Source organism: Conger conger, chromosome 10, assembly GCF_963514075.1.
Source record: "Conger conger chromosome 10, fConCon1.1, whole genome shotgun sequence".
NCBI lineage: Eukaryota > Metazoa > Chordata > Actinopteri > Anguilliformes > Congridae > Conger > Conger conger.
In genome coordinates this window covers 34,352,122-34,371,913 of record NC_083769.1, presented here as the reverse complement: position 1 = coordinate 34,371,913, position 19,792 = coordinate 34,352,122, and the positions used below count along the sequence as shown (strand labels likewise).

At 39.5% G+C, this 19,792-nt stretch overlaps 1 protein-coding gene across 1 annotated transcript in view; it reads right to left on the bottom strand.

The window, feature by feature from the left end:
* The window catches only part of LOC133139518 (ERC protein 2-like), a 195,134-nt gene that overhangs the window by 157,533 nt on the left and 17,809 nt on the right, over positions 1-19,792 (bottom strand). The window contains exon 3 of the mRNA XM_061259094.1: positions 7,927-8,343. Within this exon, the coding sequence (XP_061115078.1) occupies positions 7,927-8,343 (417 nt within the window). The remainder of the gene's footprint in view (positions 1-7,926; positions 8,344-19,792) is intronic.

The window sequence follows — 19,792 nt, the reverse complement described above, 5'->3', positions numbered from 1 at the left end:
ATCTGTAAATGTGAAGATCAATAACAGTGTGTAACTGCACCGACAGAAATTGAACAGGTCACATGCCAAATTCTGAATATCCAGGAAACAGCATTAAGCCAGGAATCACTCTCAATTAAACCTTTAGATTATAGTATTGGATTTGGATAGTATAGTATCTCACCCCCTCCCTCTCTCTCTCTCTCTCTCTCTCTCTCTCTCTCACACACACACACACACACACACACACACACACACACAAAAACCCCACAAAAGGCACAATATTAATGAATTAATAACTTACTTAATTAAGCAGTTAATTAACCAACTGATTAATTCATAAGTATGTAGCTTGCACAAATTTGCTCAAGACTGGTTTTAGATCTACACATGGTGCTGACAGAATTCTGGGATCATACTTCTCTTTATATACCCTGCCAAATGTGTGGCCTATGAGGTTTACAGAGAATGGGTGTGTATTACTTTTTGAATATCAACAGAGTGTGTATAAAGCATATTACATGCTGTGAATATGGAATCCTTTTTATTGAGGTTTTCTTGATAAAAGCTTTCTTAAAATCATATTTTCATTACATTATAGTATCACTTATCCCAGCACACCCCATTTTGTCCCACAATGCACTTTGTCCCTACTTCCATTTACATTTAAGAAAAGTACATTTTTATACATGCTCTACACAATACAGGCCAGGAATCTAACTTCCTATCATCACAATAACTCTGTCGTTCTTTTTCTTGTGCATACAAAGATCAGCGAGTTCAGTCATCAACCACATGAACTGATCATCTGTGTTAGTGCAGAATAAAGCCAAACACTCGCATACACTTGCAAGAACATCGCGATTTGTAAGTGCACACTGAGGGCAACATTGATTGAATCAAGTCCGTAATGAGCTTGGTCGTCACTGAAATGCTTTTTTTTTTTAAGAAACAAAAGCATGTGGCATACTTTATTTGGAAAACATGATTAAAGCCTGCTGGCCCTCGATTGAAAATGTGCCATAGTGCTGCATCAGTCTCCACGCCACGTCTCCACACCAGCACTGAGGATTGTTCAACATCTGGGCAAATACTGCTGCCTCTAACGTTTACCAAACGAGCTAGCGTCCCACTGCGGAAGGGGGACAGATGACTAAAGGGGCTCCATTCTAACCCGTCTACATGCACACAAAAAGTAGGAATCAGGTTCAGCCGTGGCGCAGAATCTTATACAGGAGAGTAGTCAGGTCTGACATCTGTAATCCCTGTGCCATCAGTGCAGCAATTTCAAAAATAAACACTTGCTGGGGTGGGTGTACATAGAGTAAGTACATACTCCGGCACCGTCAACATACTGTACCAAGCAAATATAAATGCATGTGTTCGTGTGGAAGCATCCAGAAGAGTGCGTTCTTATACAGGAAAGTCCATATGCGGGTAATGAAATCCAATGAAATTGTATAACAGATTCTGAATGTTAGGGCCTTTATAAGACAAAGCCCATACTGTAAACCATGTAACTTAGCACCTTGGCAAAAACTACTGATGGGGCTCCACCACCGCACGGCTCAACAGCCCCCCATTAAAAGCAATTACAATCCCCCTGGGCTCAATCATTAATGACTACTTTTTCATGTCTGGACACACTGCCAAAAAAACCCTTCAAATGTAGAAACGTACACATTTCTTTTCTTACGTCTCAGCTCAAAATTACTGCAGCAAAAGGTGCGTTTTGTGCAGAGTCAGATTCAACCCCCGGCAACTCCTTATTTTGTTTGGTTTCTTTCTCCAAAGTGCCATGTTGTTGCGCAGACGTTGTTCCGGAACAGAGGTAGGCTATCAGGAGGAAGATATCAGTCATCTGGCAGAGACAAATGATGGGAGAGGCAATAATTGTCTCAATACAGCCAAGCAGATGGTCAATTACAAACCCTTTCATTGAGAAGTGTTTAATAAGGCATTTCCTCAAAAATAACAGCAGTCCCAACAAAGGGTTCCTCGACTAGCAGTAAACGGTTAACTCATGTTCACCCACCCCGAGGTCAAAAGCATGAAGTGGCGGGGTTGAGAATCTTTGAAATATGTAAGAGTTTATTCACAGAGGCAGCTTTGCTTTTCATGTTTTTCAGACCTCTAGCCACCCCAGAGTCAGAAATTCTTTAAAAGCATTGCCCCTTGGGAAGAGGGGTGGGGGGTTGGGGGGAGTCTTTCAGGTTGCTAGCTTGTATGGTAAGTCATGACAATTGCTTTTTTAAAGTGGAAAAATGTAACACAAACTCTCTACTTGGAGCGGTGGGAACACCACAGTGTTTCCAGCAGGATTAGCTGTGTCCATAGGTCACGCTTTCACAGATTTGCGGTCACACGACACACCCCTCAGCCCCATAAATTTCAAGCTTTGTCACACAAGGCTTTAAAAAAAAACATTTGCTCCATTTGTAAACTAGAATTTTTCACATTTTCAAATAATCCACTTTGAAAATATAATAGATTCATATCATATTCTTGACAACATTTTGTTTCACTGATGTAATCTATAACAAGATTGATAACTTCTGTACTATAAGATTACTTTACTAATGCATACTTCTTTGTGTGCCAGATCAGGTGTTTTCAAGTTGGTTTATAACTGGTTTCTGGTTGGCCAAATCAATGAAAAATTTAGGCTTTGTTCCATTCAAATTTCAAATAAACCAGATTGTAGCATTTTGCAACATCCTACACTGATAAAAAAGCAATCCTTTTTGGAGATTTATTCAAGTAAGTTGTATTTTTGACTGAAGATAAATACAAAGTAAAGTATCAGGTGGCAGAGTTCTGTTGGCTGGGAAAGTCTTAGAAAGTTTAGGACAGGTGTCTGGCAATGCTACGTGGAATGAAATGACTCGGGTCAGTCCCTGTATAAACAGTGAGTATACCTGCTGTTTTACCTCAATGATGCATAGACAAATCATGCTACATTTAATGTACATCTAATGTTACATTTAAAAATATTATGACTGCGCATAAAACTGCAGTGTCAATCTGCCAAAGTTATTATTTTCCAACCCTAAATGTTCCCCTGTCTCAATATATGGGCACAAAAATATATCATGACATAGCCAAATGGTATTTAAGCTGGAAATGCTAAAGTGATCAACAATATATAGTGTTAACGCTGGCCGTGATTTCTCACTAACTGCAATGGAGTGTCCAACATGTGGTGAGTGCCAAGTTCATACTCCACGCCTCCTCCTCTGCTATGGGAGCAGTGCTCCTCAGTGCCGATGTCCAGAGCTATATGAGTAAGCATTTTTATGTAGAATTATTTAGCATTCCTAACAAATAATATGTTATATTTTCCCCTCATTTCACTGCTTCTCATGAATCCCAACTGTACTTGCACTGGAAGAACTGAAGTACGAAGCCTACTCTGTTTTTCAGAACAAAACAGTTGCTATTTTCAATGTAGGCTATTTACAAGTTACGAGAAGAGAATAGGTGACAGACAGGAAAGAGGAGCAATGCTCCAGTCTTTCTCAGCTTCATATTCAACCCAGAGGGTCTCACACATCTTTAACTCCACAAGGTACAGCCTATGAGTTTCACTGTGCTTCTTCTGTAATACCTATAAAGAGTCTTGTAATACTCTAAAAGACTTGCCAGTCTTACCCCTGAGCAATACCCTTCTATTCACTGTTTAAAGACAAGAATAAAACTGTCCCATCTGTGTCACGGTCAGGCTGGATGACCACTATACTCCCTGATGTTTTCTTAAATTCTTTTTAAAAACCATGCAATGTTTGCTTAAACAAGAACTAAATCCCTTTGATATGCAGATGAAATACAAATCAAACACAGATTCCACCATTTCCTGCAGTGGAAATATCAAATTAATTCGATCACTGAGCAGGGACTTGCATTCTCACAAATGGGAACACATGATCAGGTAGTTGAGCCAGACCACCCATTATCATTTAATGATCTCACAGGACGCCTTAAAATAACTTAATATTTATTTAACAAACTTTACCTATTTGCTGTTTAAGCCTCTTTTGGATAGACAACAAATAATAATGAAAAAAATTAAATTATTTCCCCCCCAATTCATCTCATTGTTGAGTTCTGGCAAACGTGTAGGCAACACTAACATGGCACTTTCATTTAAATGAAATTAATGCCATTTTTTCTGTGTTTTATAAAATGCTCTGGGCTAATTATAGCATTTTAGCATTCTGTGGCTGAGTTCCCAGGTACCCCACCATCCTGCTTGGAGAAAATCTAGGGAAACACTGTAATATGTTTGCACTGAGATTGTTCCAGCCTAAAATATCATATACTGTACATTTCAACTTTTAAAATACTGTAAAGTGGTAAATAACAGTCTGTCCAAGTTCCACCTAAAAACAAAGAAAGGAATCACCCAAAAAGGCAACAAACAACAAGCAGATTAGGCAACGATATTATCCCCAGCCCTGTTTTAATTTATGTTGAGGCCTGGACTTTACGGATTAGGGCTGACATTCCAGAACTGTATTTCTGTCTCACAATGAGAAACAAAAAGGCTCTTTTTTATTTTTTTACCTTCCTCCGGAGGGATGCCTGGCACCCTTGGGGAATAAGAGTAAAACACCAATTTGTTCAACTTGACTTTCTCTGAGAATATAGTACATTTCAAAAAGAGGCCCCAAAAGCCTGCAGTAATACTTCAGGGACAGACATCATGAGTTGGTGGGGGGGGGGGCGTCCCCAAAAGTATCTCTGCATCCAAACCATCTGCTGACAGGCCCCAGCACACAACTTCCTGTTGATTAGTGATTTTGTAACCAACTGTAATGAAAGCCAATCTAGTCATTTATACCCACCCCCACCTAGACTAATGCACTCTAATGAGCCGGGCACCAGCCCACACTCTCTGCACTGTGTTCAAAGCAAACATATGATGAAGTTATAGTCAACACTAATTTAGGATAAAAATACACGCAATCAGGAGAGTCCATGCCAAGTCAAATCGAGAGTCCAAACAAACATGCGTACACACACGCACAGTTAATATACACATATACATTTTGTACCACAGCTGAACGACATTAACAGAATTTGAAAACCTGAATACAATGGTCTAGGTCTATGTAATTAACAGCACATCTGCATGGCTGGGATGCAAATGACGCTGATTACATTTCAAAATTGCAACCCCAATGAAAATTGCACAGTTCAGAAGAAAGATATATATAGAGTATAACCATTTCTACATTTAGTTTCGAGCAGTATTTTCCACTCATGTTTTCCTATATCTGGGTCCCTGCTGGCTGCTGTCCTGCTGCTGCAGTCTAGCCTTCACTTAGAGATTGAAATGAAACATGTTTGGGCAGCATTGGGCTTTGTGGAATGGCAGTATAACAGTAGGACATACATTCAACTCCTTGGTGGGACAAGATACTTGCTTAACTTAAATAACTTCTACAGCGACACAGCTGTGCAAATGTGTGAGGTGTAAAAAGTCACCCCAAATAAAAAAAATCTGGTAAGTGCATAAATTATGCAATGTTTAAATATTAATGGAAGCCACACACCTATTTTCCAAATAGCCAAACCGCCCATAATGTTTTACAGCCGTCTGGAAATCCGATCATGAGGAAGGCGGAAAATCGCTGCTATACAGCAACCGCCACGCAGAAGCAAAAGACATTCAGTTTTAGCTGTCTAGTGTTGTTTGAACACAGGGGGAAATATATAATGCACCAGCAAGACAACCTGAAATACAGCAACAACACAAACCACAGGCACTGTATGCCTTCCCTCTGCTGCATGCCTAATTGGATGGTAAGTTGAAATGACAGCTGTACCTCTCCATGTTCAGAACAGAGCAAGCCACTGAACCTTCTCTGAACCTGAACCGCAACCTGTCCATTCAGTCTCTCAGTCAGAGAAGAGCTAGTAAAACACAACAGAGAAAGCTACAGCACCCTGCCCTTGTAGTATAGTGCCATCTTTTGGCTAAAAAGGTACACACATGTTCTATAGAAAGCGCTCAAAAGAATGAAAGAGTAGAGTAATCCACCCAATTATAATACGAAGCAGAATTTCTAAACGGGACTGAAAGGAACCTTTCCACTTTAAACTTTGAAAGCACAGTAAAAATAATCGCTCTCTGTCAAAGAGTAAATCCACATTTTCCCTTGTATTTACAGCCATGTCACCTGCCTAACTGTGGCAGTGACTGAGAACAAACTGGTGAAAGGTCCTGACATACTGTGGTCCAATTATACCCCAGTTTAACTGGTTTCAAAAAACACGGTGTCTGATCGCTATTGTAAAGCTAAAGCTGTATTGTAGTGTAAATTATGGCAAAACATGAGTGTAGTGTTTCACAGGGGGGGTCCTACATACAAGCAGTGTTTGGTTATTCATTCATTCATTCTTTCAAGCTGTAACCCTGTGCTGCCACCTAGTGTTTACGATGTACAGGTGGCTCAAATTTACATTATCTGCTAAATTAAAAGTCAGTCTAAATGTGAGGTCATTCATACATTAAAGACAAGACAACCATGGGACACAGTACAGTGAATGGTGGTACTGGATGCACTGTTCAGTTACAGTATATACAGTAATTCCCTTCTGACTGAACAAAGATCAAGCTGAACAAAATGTACTTTAGAAGCAGAGACAATAATTTATTTGGCAAAAAGAACAGCCATAATGGAAAGTACTGCAGCGCATTTCCCTCAGAACTAATTCAATTAATGGAGAACATCTCCTATTAGTCGCCCCTTTCTACCAGTCCGTGCCAAGGCTAATGATGGTGATTAACATGAGCATGAAGACAAGCCGGTGCTGCTTTAAACCATGTCTCCAAACCGGTTCTGTAGATGGAAGTTATGTTGCTGCATTCTTCTTAAACCGTTTAGAGCACATTTGTAGAAAACGTTCAGCAGAGTATTGTTACAGAACTTTCCAAACAATCTGCCAGACACAAGTTGCGCTTCAGCTTGTGCTTCTTAGAAAGACATTGCTCTTAGTCTGAGAGAATATTTTCAAACCAATTACTCTCATGGGTGCAAGATTATCACATCTTAATTCAGAGAAGAAAAAAACACCTTTTGAAAACACCTACTGTTTACACTCATTAATCATACATTTCTACTCATTCAAACAAACCCTGTTTTTTTAACTGAAAAAACACGTCCCAAGAGTGTTAAACTGACATGGCACTATAAAAATAGCAGCAGTGATCTCATGCACTCACCTTCGCACACACGGCAGCTACATGCTTCCCAGAGCTGCTACAAAAGGCCAGCCTTTGTACCTGTGGCAGCAGGAAAGTCCTACTGCTACTTAGCAGAAATTCTTATAAAGCACAACTAAGCCATGCAGTGGCTTCCCAGAAAGCCCTGAGTGCTGCTAATAGAGGCGCTATAAAAAATGCTACGCTATGGAGATTTAGGCATTAAAAAAATTAAACCTCCCTTGACTGGTGGAGTTTATTTCTAGACTATGATTCCTGACGAAGTGCCCAGAGAGACTGCAGAACTGAAGCATGCAGGCAAACAACACACTGTGAGAGGGCTCATAGCCTGATTTACTGCCCTGTAGTACCAAACATGAGCTTCACAGCAAACTGCCACATCTGAATACCAACATGCCCCTAATCCAGTCTGTTCAGAGGCATTGCTTTATTTGGCTGTGCTACAGAATAAAAATGCTAAATATGCTGCACGCACAGTATTTAAAGAGAGTACTGAATTTCATAAAAGTAATTTGAATGTAATAAAAGTACAATAGCAGTGAAAATGCTCTGAATAAAAATATTTACAGGCATGTCTAATTATGTCTAAACTCTCTCTCTTGTGTTTTCACACATTTTGGGCAACCACATGCATGAACCAGCAGAGGAAACAAAGAATAAGAAACGCATTTCCAAGAGACAGACCATGACAAACCAGTAAAAGAAGGTGGTGGCACTACCTCTCTCAGGTGGAGGTTCTCCTTCTCCTTCTGGTCCAGGATGACCTCCAGGTGGCCCACCTGCGACTCGGCCTCGACCATCCGGCGGTTGCGCTCCCCCTCCTCCTCCATGGACTTGGGCGGCAGGCCCTTGCTCTGCAGCATCTCCAGCAGCTTCTTGATGGACTCGTCGCGCGCGTTCAGCGTCTGCTTCTGCGTCTCGATGCGCAGCTCCATCTCCTCCAGGGTCTTCCTCAGGAGGAAGAGCTCCTTGGCCTGCCGGTCGTGCTCGGCCTGCAGCCGGCGGAAGTTCTCCTCGGTCAGCTCGATGGTGAAGTGCTCCACGCCGCGGTTACCGCTCTCCTGCTGGAGGAGGTGGTTCAGGTCCCTCTGCGTGCGCAGTTCATCCTGCAGGGCCTGGATGGTCATCTGAAGGTGCTGCAGCACCGGTGGAAAACACGTTAGTGAGGCAAAGCAAAGGAGAGGCCAGGCTCCTCATCAACCCTGAAGGCCTGAAGCAAAACCATTATCACTAAATACTTTTCATTATTATAGAAGACAGGGATATAATGACAGCCAAAATAATGACGTTTTACAGTGAGGTCTATAAAGCCTAGAGTGTGTTTACAGTGTGATCCTGTGTGCATGAGACTGAGTTTATTTGTGAGATAATCCATAAATAACTCCAATTTGAAGACAAAGAATGCAATAATGTAACTAATAAAAGGGGCATCTGTCAAATGACCCTGGGGACCATGGTCAAAAATAAAAAAAGCAATAAGCAACAGTCACACAACTATAGCACAATAACATACCTTTGTTTAATGTATATTTTTCTTTTTCTTTTTCAAACATTGATAGATTCAGTATTATCTCCTTTTAGAGAACATTTGTTTCCATTGAAAAACCAAAACAGAGCTTGTTGTGGCTACACAATCTTCAAAGCTCTTTCCGTGTAACTGAGTAGCTAATAAGATTTGTATTTATCATATAAAAATAAACCAATTCCATATTCAATAGAGAACATGCAAAACATTACACTCATTAAATTTGTCCTCCTGAGGATATTGGTTCTTAAAAAAGGGGGCTGGCACCTAAAAAGTCACTCGCAAGTGGAAATTATGATTTGTGTCAAATTTGGGACGTCATATCTTTGGCATTAAAGCAGTGGAATGTGTACTCTGACACAATTTTCTGTCCATTTTCAGATTAAGAACTCTAAGAAAAATGCTGAATAGTGCCACATGGCGATTTTTCTTTCAATACTTTGATGGCTTCCTACATCAGCACAACTTGGTGTATGGTATCCAGACTTGTCGTAATGTCGTAATCATTTATTGAAAAGTCATACCATGCCAAAGTTGGATCTGGCCAGAAAATCACCAAAAGGTGTTAGATGTTCAATCAAGTAGATAGTAAGATAGAAAGTTTCCAATCAATATGAAACTTTATGTTCTTCAAAATGTATCATGAATAAATGATCTGTTTGACTTAATTTCCCTTGTGGCTGTTCTTAACCAAAATATCCACTCATCACGAAAGTTTAGAAGTTGTACACCAAGTGATGGTGACGCATTAAGCCATTAAATATTGAAAATAAATTGCCAAGTGGCATGATTTTTCAAATGACCATAACTGTTTTTCTGAGCAGTATTATGAGTTCATAATCTGAAAGTAGACCAAAAACTAGTTATTCGACACAAACTCCAATTTCCACTCAGAGTTTGGAAACCCAAGTCCACCCAAGTGACTTTTTGGGTGCCAATATCTCCAGAATGAAAACCAAATGAGACAAATGTTTTGGATATTCTTTATTGAATATATAAAGAACATGTACATGAAGTTTGAGCAAAATTGGAGTGGTCACCTCCCATACCTCTGTTGATTGTTCACGGAATTACCCAATTATTAACCACCGACTGCACTGTATTCCAGAAATTGTTCCAATTGTTCCAGAAAAACAATCTGCAATGTTTTCTGACTAGGTTCAAATGTCTTTAAACTGTACTTTCCACTATTCCCATTACATGATGGACTGTTCTGCAATCTTGTGTGTGTGTGTGCGTGTGTCTGTGTGTGGAGGAGGGGGGTTAGGGGTGGACAAAGAATACTTTTCCCTCAAAACTTAAAGACTGCATTTACTGCACACTAAAAGATGCTTATGTATTGCACACACACAATGTCGCAAACATAGGACAAACCTTAGTTCTCCTCACATCCAATGGCTGCACAGCATGGTGAATGAAAAAAACAATGCACCAAAATCACAAAAAGAGTGAGCAAAGAAGCAAACGGAAAACAGAATAACAGAGAAGCAGAGAAAGAGAACATTGCATTAAATCCATAAAAAGATGCAGGACTAAAAACAACAAAGCAGCAAATAACAATATAGGGTATACTTTTTTGCTGGTGGGCCATTCCATGCAAACTCCAGGAGGTTTTGTCTGTGTGTGTTGGTAATAATGAGAAAATGAGCTTAATTCTCGGTTTTGTTTTGCCAGTGGAGCTATTTAAAGTTTGCCGGGTGTTGTAATGAAAAACGTGTCACAGCACAAAATGTGATTCTTAGAGGTCCATAAGTTTGTCAGGGCCTAAGTGTTTGTAGATTTGTTGGTAGGGATATATTTGTATGTATTTGAGTTATAGTCTTGTCTCAGAAAACATGCAACTACTTTCATTTTGGCAAAATACCCTTTTTTTTTACTGGAGACAATTTTTGGGAGCGTCATATATCCAAAAGTAAACACGTATGCAGTGTCATTTTATTTGCAAACAAATAAACCCAATTAACAGATTCCTTCTTCTTTTTTTTCTAAGTTGATCAATGATTTATGCAGTAATAAATTAAACCCTGTTTAAAAAGTGGAATAATCCACAGTGGCCATACTGGTAATTGCAATTAGACTCTCCCATTTTTGATTATAGGTATAGGTATTTTTGATTATCAGGTATGTAAAGCTGTATGAAGTTAGATAGTAGGAAGAGATGCATAAACAAAACCCACTGAGTACCAAAGCTAAAACTTTCTAGAAAACATTCACAAAGATTTTTGGCTTGTGAAATCACATTCGGTGCCCCCATAACTTTGATCTCTACCAGCAATAGGAAATGGAAGATGAAGCAAAGCTTTTCAGGAATTTTACATCTTATAATTGTCTACCAACACACAGAAAAATATAAACCTCCTGGAGTTGGCATGGAATGGCTTTTGTTATTCAGTCCAATTTTGAGTGTTCCAACATGGAAATACAGTATGGCTTCATTGCACTTATTCAACTCTAAGGGGGACACATAGTATATCTTCTGTGTATTCTAAATACAATATTTTAAGGAGTGCTGAATGAATAAAATACACATAAAAATTTTTTTTTAAAAGAACTGTTTCTGGGAAAAAGCCCCTGTGATATATTAAGCTCCAGAGTGAGGCAATGTTCAAACCATCTACAGAATCCATACAGTGTGTTCGAGGTGAAGTCTGAAAAGCTTAGGTAAAGCTAATGAAACGACAAATTAGTTCATGATTATCACTGTTTGATTTCATACCTCATTGCACTACAAATTACAATGAGGTATGAAAAGTTCTAAAATTTAAAAAATCATGAGGAAAAACTGGATACATGCCACAAACTAAAACTCAATGCAATGTGTTTGCTCTGCAAACTGGTCAGTTTAAAAATGCATAATAAGAATAAAGGCATAATTTTGTGATGAGAAAGAAGTGTCCTTCTGAAGACCATATGGCCAGTGTCATACTTGTGTGTAAGACATTGAAATAAAACCAAGCAATCATATAAATCTGTAAATAAAAAATGCAGAATATTCAATAGAATATTATTATAATATATAGTATTAAATTAATGCAATTAATTAATTAATCCTTCCCCCTAGAACCACAAATTTCACTCCCAAAATCAATAAGTCATTTCTGTGAGTGGTTTTAAGGGGAAACTGCTGGAAAGGACCAGGGTGAGCACAAATCAAACTGCAGTCAGATTATAAAATATTCTTCAGTGTTTTATAATTAATACCCAACTTTACCGACTGGAATAAAATATATATACTGTATAGAATGTATTTTGTCTTAAAATAAATCTGCCCCATTTTTCGTGGATGTCTAATCATATGTATTGAATGTGAACAATTTGATTCAGAATCATTCAGATTTTTTTAATTTATTAAAATCTATCTAATACTGTATGCTCTCTTTTTTTATTGTCACATTAACAGTGCCAGAATTCCTCACTAAAAAACCTGGGATTTCACTGTGCATTAGACATTTCAGCCCAAGCACTTCCAAAAGCTTCCACACATTAATCAAAGACAGAGGCAACAACTTGAACTTCTACCATCTGGACAGCAGCCTAGCTCTCATCACAAATTCAGCAAAGTCAAGTATGCACTTCACCCCGAGAAAGAAGCTTTATCTGAAGCCCGAAAGGAGTATAAAAAACTACATGTAAATTTGTCACATACAGTACATTAATCTACAGACACTGAATACACATGTACCTGTGTGTTAAGCAAGATTTGATGCAGGCATACTGTACATTCAAACACCTGCCACATATAAGGATTAATATACAGTAATATGGCATCATATAAAATAAAAAAACAAGGAAAAACTCATGGCAGGCACACTGCTGAATGTCTAATGCATGCATATACTGCATGTCCAGATGAATTACAGGTCATCTTTGCTCACTGATATCTTTAGATATGGGGGAAATCAATGGTCCACTGCACATCTGATTAATTGGTCCTGATTTATCTCCGCATGATTAGTTGTGCCCCTTTACTTTAAGCACCATGGCAATTTAACTTTATAATCATTGACGAGACGGAGTAATCATCAGAGAATCATTAGCCCCTTACTGCTGGGAACAAGCCAGACAGTACAGCATATTCTTTCCCCAGCAGATGGCAATAAATAACCTTGTAAAGTGAGAGAAGGCAGCTCACACCAGCTCAGCTGATGCACTCCTCCCTGTCTCTCTCTGATGCTCACTCCCAGCCCTGTTTTACAGCTCTAGAAACCTGGGGACAGTGCACCACTCTTTATTATTTAACATTTGAAACTACAATGTACCGTGTGATTTCAGATTTCATTGACACACCACAGTCATGTACAATCACTTAGAGGATTGACGCGCTCAGAGATGCTCTTTTGCATACCACTTTTGTAATGCGTGGTTAATTGAGTTACTGTCACCTTCCTGTCAGCTTTGACTAGTCTGGCCCTTCTCCTCTGACCTCTCTCATGAACAACGCGTTTCTGCCCAAGAACTGCTTCTCACCGGATGTTTTTTGGGCCATTCTACTCTAACCACCCTGTCTGACACCAACAATCATTCCACGGTCAATGTCACGTAGACGTGACATCATGGGATGCAGATGCTTAGATCGTGCAACATATTACAGTACATTAATGGTTACACCCAAGTTACAGCATAGCATTATTTTGAACCCTTCTTGTTATTCAAGTTCATCTCTGGGGGAAAAATAATAATACTGGCAGACCATGCAAATAAGAAGACTGGCATGTGAGAACAATTCGAAGCTGTCTCGCTGTGCTGTAAAAGGATGACAGTCCTAGCACTGAATATACACAAAGCCTCTGCCAGTTCCTGTCATTGTAGCATTCACTCACGACTGCCTGAATATAGTATGCATTTGCTGCACATTCATGTAGGCACACAAATGAACACGCCCTACATTCTTTGCTCCAATCCAGTGACAAGGGCCTGGCCTCTCAGCTAGCCGCTGGGCTGCAGGAGGACCAGCAGTTAAACTATCACTGGCACTCTCCCATCACCAGCCCCCAGGGGGCCAGTCCACACAGGTGGGCGAGCGTGACTCAGCCAGAGCTCAGGGGCAGCACGTGACCCCAGTCACTCCAGAGAGGACAGGGAGACAGGGAGGCACTGACAGCCCTTCAGCGGAGAGGGGTTCGCATTGAGCGACCTGCCCAAAACCACCGTGTGAGGGTCACATTTTCAGAGGAACTAAAGGTTTGAGAATGTCATTTGTGAATGTTTGAGAATGTCATATTGTCTGCAGAGATGGTTTCTTTTACCGTCAGTACACATTGTAAGAGAGGTTGAGTACAAAGCGCTACAGACATTTGAGCGTTGAAGCAAAAGCTGACATTTAAATGCTATTTTTTTTCCCCACATGCCATTCCCTCATGGTTTCCACTACACTGTATGCAGCTACTCAATTCCATGCCAGATATAAGCCGCGGAATTTTATTATATATATTCCACAAAAAAGATCATTACACTTCAGAGTAAACCATAATGCAAAATGCTTTATACTGATATAAATTCAATCACAATGCAGAAAGAAGCACTTAATCATGTAACTATTCAGTGGGTATTACTCAGATCATAATAACATTATTTCTGCAAGGCTTCCCAGGAAAATTTGCCTTGCCAATGTTTAACTTTAATATAGGCCTACTATTTGTTCAAATAAGCTTATATTCAACAGCAAGAATCAACAGCCATATCGCACATTCCCATTTATTGTCATCACATTATAAAGTTTACAATGGATAGGTTATGTAGGAATAAATAGATATTGTATAACCTGCCATGTCAGGAACAGCCTCTGGCTCTGCCCTGTCCCTGCTTCAGAAGCACCGGGCCCTACAGGGGGGCAGTGTTCACAGTGGTGACTGAAGAGGCCCAATTGGAGGTCCAACATCGGGGAGGAAATGAATTGTACAACCGATTATGCTTTTTACCCGCGCCCCAGGGGTACAGTGCCAGCCACTGTGGGTCTGTCTAGATCAAAGGGTGCAGTAATAACGCTGTACAACAGCCTAGGATATGCCAGGTTTGAAGATTGACAATCTGTGATCTGTAATTCTCAGAAATACTGTTGTCTGGCACATATGAGTTCAGATCAACTGTTACCATGTATCATCTGCACTCAAATACAGAACATTTGTGCTTTATTATTGTTACTAAATAATAGTACTATTATTATTTGTCATACTGCATACCTTTTGTTTTCTTTGAGGTTATCAGATTGTGTTGTGTGTTATCTCTGAATATTTTCATTCTGATTCTAATTTCCCAGACTGCACCCTTCTCAAGCTTTTGCGGTCAATCTGACACCTGGGCATAGCAAATACATTAAGTCTAGTTGGAAGGAAGGAAAAGGAAGGAAGGAAAGGAAGATCTTTACAAAATGACTATATGTTAGGCTAAGTTTAAAATACAATGACTATACGGCCTTGAACATATTGATGGGAATTATGTTTCTTGGTCTTGGAATAAAGAAGCAAAAGGTGTCATACGATGCTGAGAGTGGCATTCCTATCGACCACCAAATCATACAGAGATGTGGCAGTTTGACCATTTTGACCATTTATAACTGGTCGTACACATATGGTGGAAGAAATTATATTCTCACAGTTAAAGCAGTAAAATCTGATCAGAAAAACACCCGTATATGATTCCTGTTGGGGAATAATTTAGTGCTGGGGGTCCATTTAATTGAGCATACTGTAGCTATATCATTAATATGCTTTGTATGACAAACCATCTCAAGGGATGATCACTCTTTCTGTGCACTACAAAGAAGCTCCACATAGAGCAAACCCCTTAAGATGCAGTGTACTTTAATAGAGCAATACACAGGAGGCTTCAGAAATAGCAACACACTGCTACAGACAAGTAAAAAAACACTGTCAGTCTGGTGCAAATAATTACCAATGCAGAACAAAGGAATGCCTACAGCTGGATAACGCTTTTCCATTCCCTAAGACCGATACAATATTAACACAAGAGAAATAAGTAGGTGCTGGATATACTGTATGATTCATTATCATGATATGGCTCAAACAATGAGTTAATGCAACTACCACCCTAAGCATGTTGCTCAATTATTTCAGTGATTAAACCTGTTTTATACATAATTTAGCGGTTTATGTGTTATGTAACTTTCATGAACCTTGAATAAAATTGCCAGAAGGACAGAAGTAGTATAAGATTAAGATTAAAATGATTTCACAATTTGAAACATTTTAGTTGGGCACTATCCTCTAGCTATATCCTTATCTTCCTTCAGAGAAGATGAGGCCTGATAACACCTGGCACCTAAAATAAGTGGCATTGAATGAGCAACATATCAACATGTAACAGTGCCTAAAAACCTTTCCCATAAAGGATGGTAGAACAGCGACCCCAAAGGGAACAGATTTAGGCAACAAAATGGCCACTGACGGATGGGGTGATTTGACTCCGGAGGGGAAAGCAGAAGGAGCCGCCTCCCATCCACATTCCCCGCTGATGAATGTGCACTGTCTTGTTAGGTAGCTTTCACCTCGCCGCATAGGAAAGACAGCAGGATCAATAATGAAATCCCGCTTCCCTGGCAAAGGTCATTTAGATTTAACGATTTGATACCGAGCAGTTTGATGCTGGAGGAGTAGAAAGGGGGGAGAATAAACAGGCCATTATTCTGGCTCTTAATCATTCTCCTCAAATCATTCTTTTGCTTTTTTGAGGCCAGCCTTCACCGTGTTCAGTTTAAAGCGAATGTAACTCAACACAGTGGGAATTCTCCCTGGCAGACAAAATAATTGGCAATAAGACTGCGTGTCATGCGGGAACACAATGGCTATGACTCAGAGCTGAAACGTGAAGAAACACCCTAAATTCAGAGCGCCACATTTCCTATGCACGCATTTCAGTATAATTCTGTAAACCCCTGTTTTAAAGGTATGTAATAATAACAGCCCCACGAAAATCTGACAAAAATTTTTTTTTAAAGAGTAAATTTAAATTTCCAAAAGGTTCTTATGAAAAATAAGGGACAAAAAGTATTATAGGGGTAAGTGTATAAAAACCTAGTGAGTATACGGCAAAGAAGATCCTAAATATTCAGGCACTCCAGTGGAATAAATCTAAGTCTTTAATGTGGCAGCCAGAACAAGAAACGCAATGTTTCATGCTCTGCCCGTCACAATACAGTTTTCATTTTTATACACTACCTTTTGATCCTTTTCCCCGAAGCCATTTTAACTTGTAAGAACCTTGGAAACTCAAATTATGATGCCGTTATATTTTATATACAGAGGCATTTCATTTAGTCCAGGTGATGCAAAATAGCACAGGAATTTAAACTTGTTATAAAATGTGTTGTAAACTGTGCCCACTAAAGCAGGCTCATGATCGAATTCTCCATTTCACTTTTCCAGCTAACACAACTGCTTTTCCAAGGACAGTACTGTAATGGACAGTCTCACATATCTTACTGGACCTGCAGCATCTAATACAGAACATGGAACAACTCCACCACCCAGTCAATGGCAAAGGATAGTAAAGTAATAATACTCGCTTAGCCCACTGCAACATGAGATCATGAGAAAAGCCGTCATGTAGGCATACACTACTTGCAACAGTGTTGATCAGAGACTTTATGCCTTAAGGACCAATTATGTTTGGGCAAATTAGATTTTGTATGCATATTGAAAATTGAAACTGATTTATAAAACAGAGGAAGGCTTTCAATCACTGTTCTTTGTGGCCGGCTTTTCCTCTTCCTTCACCACCCCATACCTGTACTTTATAATTACTGAAATGTGTTTGAGAAGTCACCCGCCTGTTGACAAGCTAGCCCCAGGCATTCTTATGCTGCTGCGATGCTGTTTGCTTGTGCTCCTGGGAGCAGGCTACTCTATTTGTCCCAAGTGCACTACCGGCAGTACAACACCGTCCAGGGCCTCATCACAGATTGTGTGCAATGAAGACTGATGGGATAGCAGGCCGCTCTGACTGTATATACGGTTAGAATGGAAAGAGAGATGGGAAATCCCTAGTGATGCGTTTAATCTCACTTCTCCCTGCAACCTCCTCCTCCACCCCCACCCCAAGCCAATAACACACCACTGAAGACACACACTAAAACAACCCACACACTTGACTGGAAACCATTCAATTAGTCTTACAAGAAGAAACAAATAATAGAGGATTAGAAGGCCTTACCAAGGCTTTTTGCTGACAACAAATACAGCTGATATCTCAAACTAGATAACCTAAACACTTAAACTAGTGTAATGCATGATGGTGGATCTGGGTGAGGATACACAGGCAACCCTCATACCAGCAGTAATATTATTACACCAAAATTTAGGAATAAAAAACAGACATCCCAAACTGAGAAAATAGTTTTTCTATTCACTTGGCTGAGGAGCATTTTGATGGTTTATTTTCGGACTTGACCTCCGCCTAACCACCTGAATGCCGTCACAACTTTGCCGCCCAAATATTACAGTTTCTACCAACTTGAGGGCACAGTATGTCTCTAGCAGGCTGACAGTGACAAAATAAAAGGCCTGAGAGGCAAGCTATGTCATAATCAGAAGAATATGTGATGAATATGGATTATTTGAAGATGTCGATGGGATTGGATTTTGAGGTACAGCACTGCAGTGTAATGATGGCCAATGATCCTGCACTTCCACATAAAGTCATGCTGCCCTTGCTCTCAGCTACTTATGTGCACATACTTAATCAACATCATGATTTTAATAGCACTTCACCTGATGTGCAATATAGTAAAATATGAAATTTGTCAGACACAGATTGCGAATAGGCCTATGCATTGAAAAGAGACAAGCAAAGTAATAGTTTATATGTACAAGCAAGCAAATGAGGAGACAAGAAGGACAGTACCTTCAAAATAGCTATTTTCAATAAAGCTGAACAGAAAGCAACAGATTACCCACGTAAGTGCTCATGCATGAAAGGAAAAGAGCTGGAGAGAAAGTAAAATCCGGGAAGAAATGCAAGTAAGCATGCACTGTAAACGCAAACAGTATGACTCACTCATAAGAATAGAGTGCACCATAATTGAAGATTGGGCAACAGTTAGCTCAGCATGAAACAAATGAGTACACGGAACTAGAATGCTAGTTTTAACTGGCATGGTTCTATTTGGCTGACTCATAAGTACATTACATAATTGTTTTAATTTAGCAAACTTACATTGAGGTCATGTACAGTATGAGCACACATTCTAGCATTGGCTCAATGCAACAAATTCTGAAAAAACTAAGAAACTGTAGCTACCCTCTTTGAGCGTGTCAATACAATGTTTTCTGAAGAAATATCCATAAATACAGTATGAAATCTACAGATTGAACTCTGTAGGAGTTCTAGGACAGTATTAGTTGTTTGTGCATCCATACTAAAATGTACTTCAGTGTTTTGTTTTAATTCATGCTCATTGGAGGATTTCAGTAATGCCTGTTCTGGAGCTTAACTTAACGTTCACTTCAACCTTCGTCCTCTTCATTCCGAATGTGTAGAAAACTGGACTCATAACCCCATGGTTGTAGGTTCGATTCCCAGGTAAGACACCTGCCACTATAACCGAGCCATTGTACTTATTGTGCCTAAATATCGAGTTGTACCAATTAATACTATGTCAAAACAGTTGAGTCATTCTAACAAAGAATGTGATCATATAAATAAAGGTATACAGAATTCAAATGAAATAATACATTGTAATAATATTGTTTTCAATTGACTTACTTTTGTTGTAAAGTGAACAAACAGCTAAAACTCTGCTGACAGTACTGAGTACACAAGGCAATGAAGTCTGCTTCCTTTGTTTTTAGGTTATCAGTTTCCACAAAACTTTTGAGCAGACTGAACTAATTTGGGTCTACAGCGTGGGTCTCAATCAGGAGGAGACAGCTCTCTGGGCATAGCCCAACGGATCAGCCCTCTTAATTTTAATGAGCGTTATAACTAGAGCTACCATTTGCTTAGCTGACTGGACAATGATGATACGAACTAATGGAAAAATGTATCAACTCTGATTAATTGAAGGTTGCTTTGTTAAATATTGTTGTAGGATTTAATATTTAACA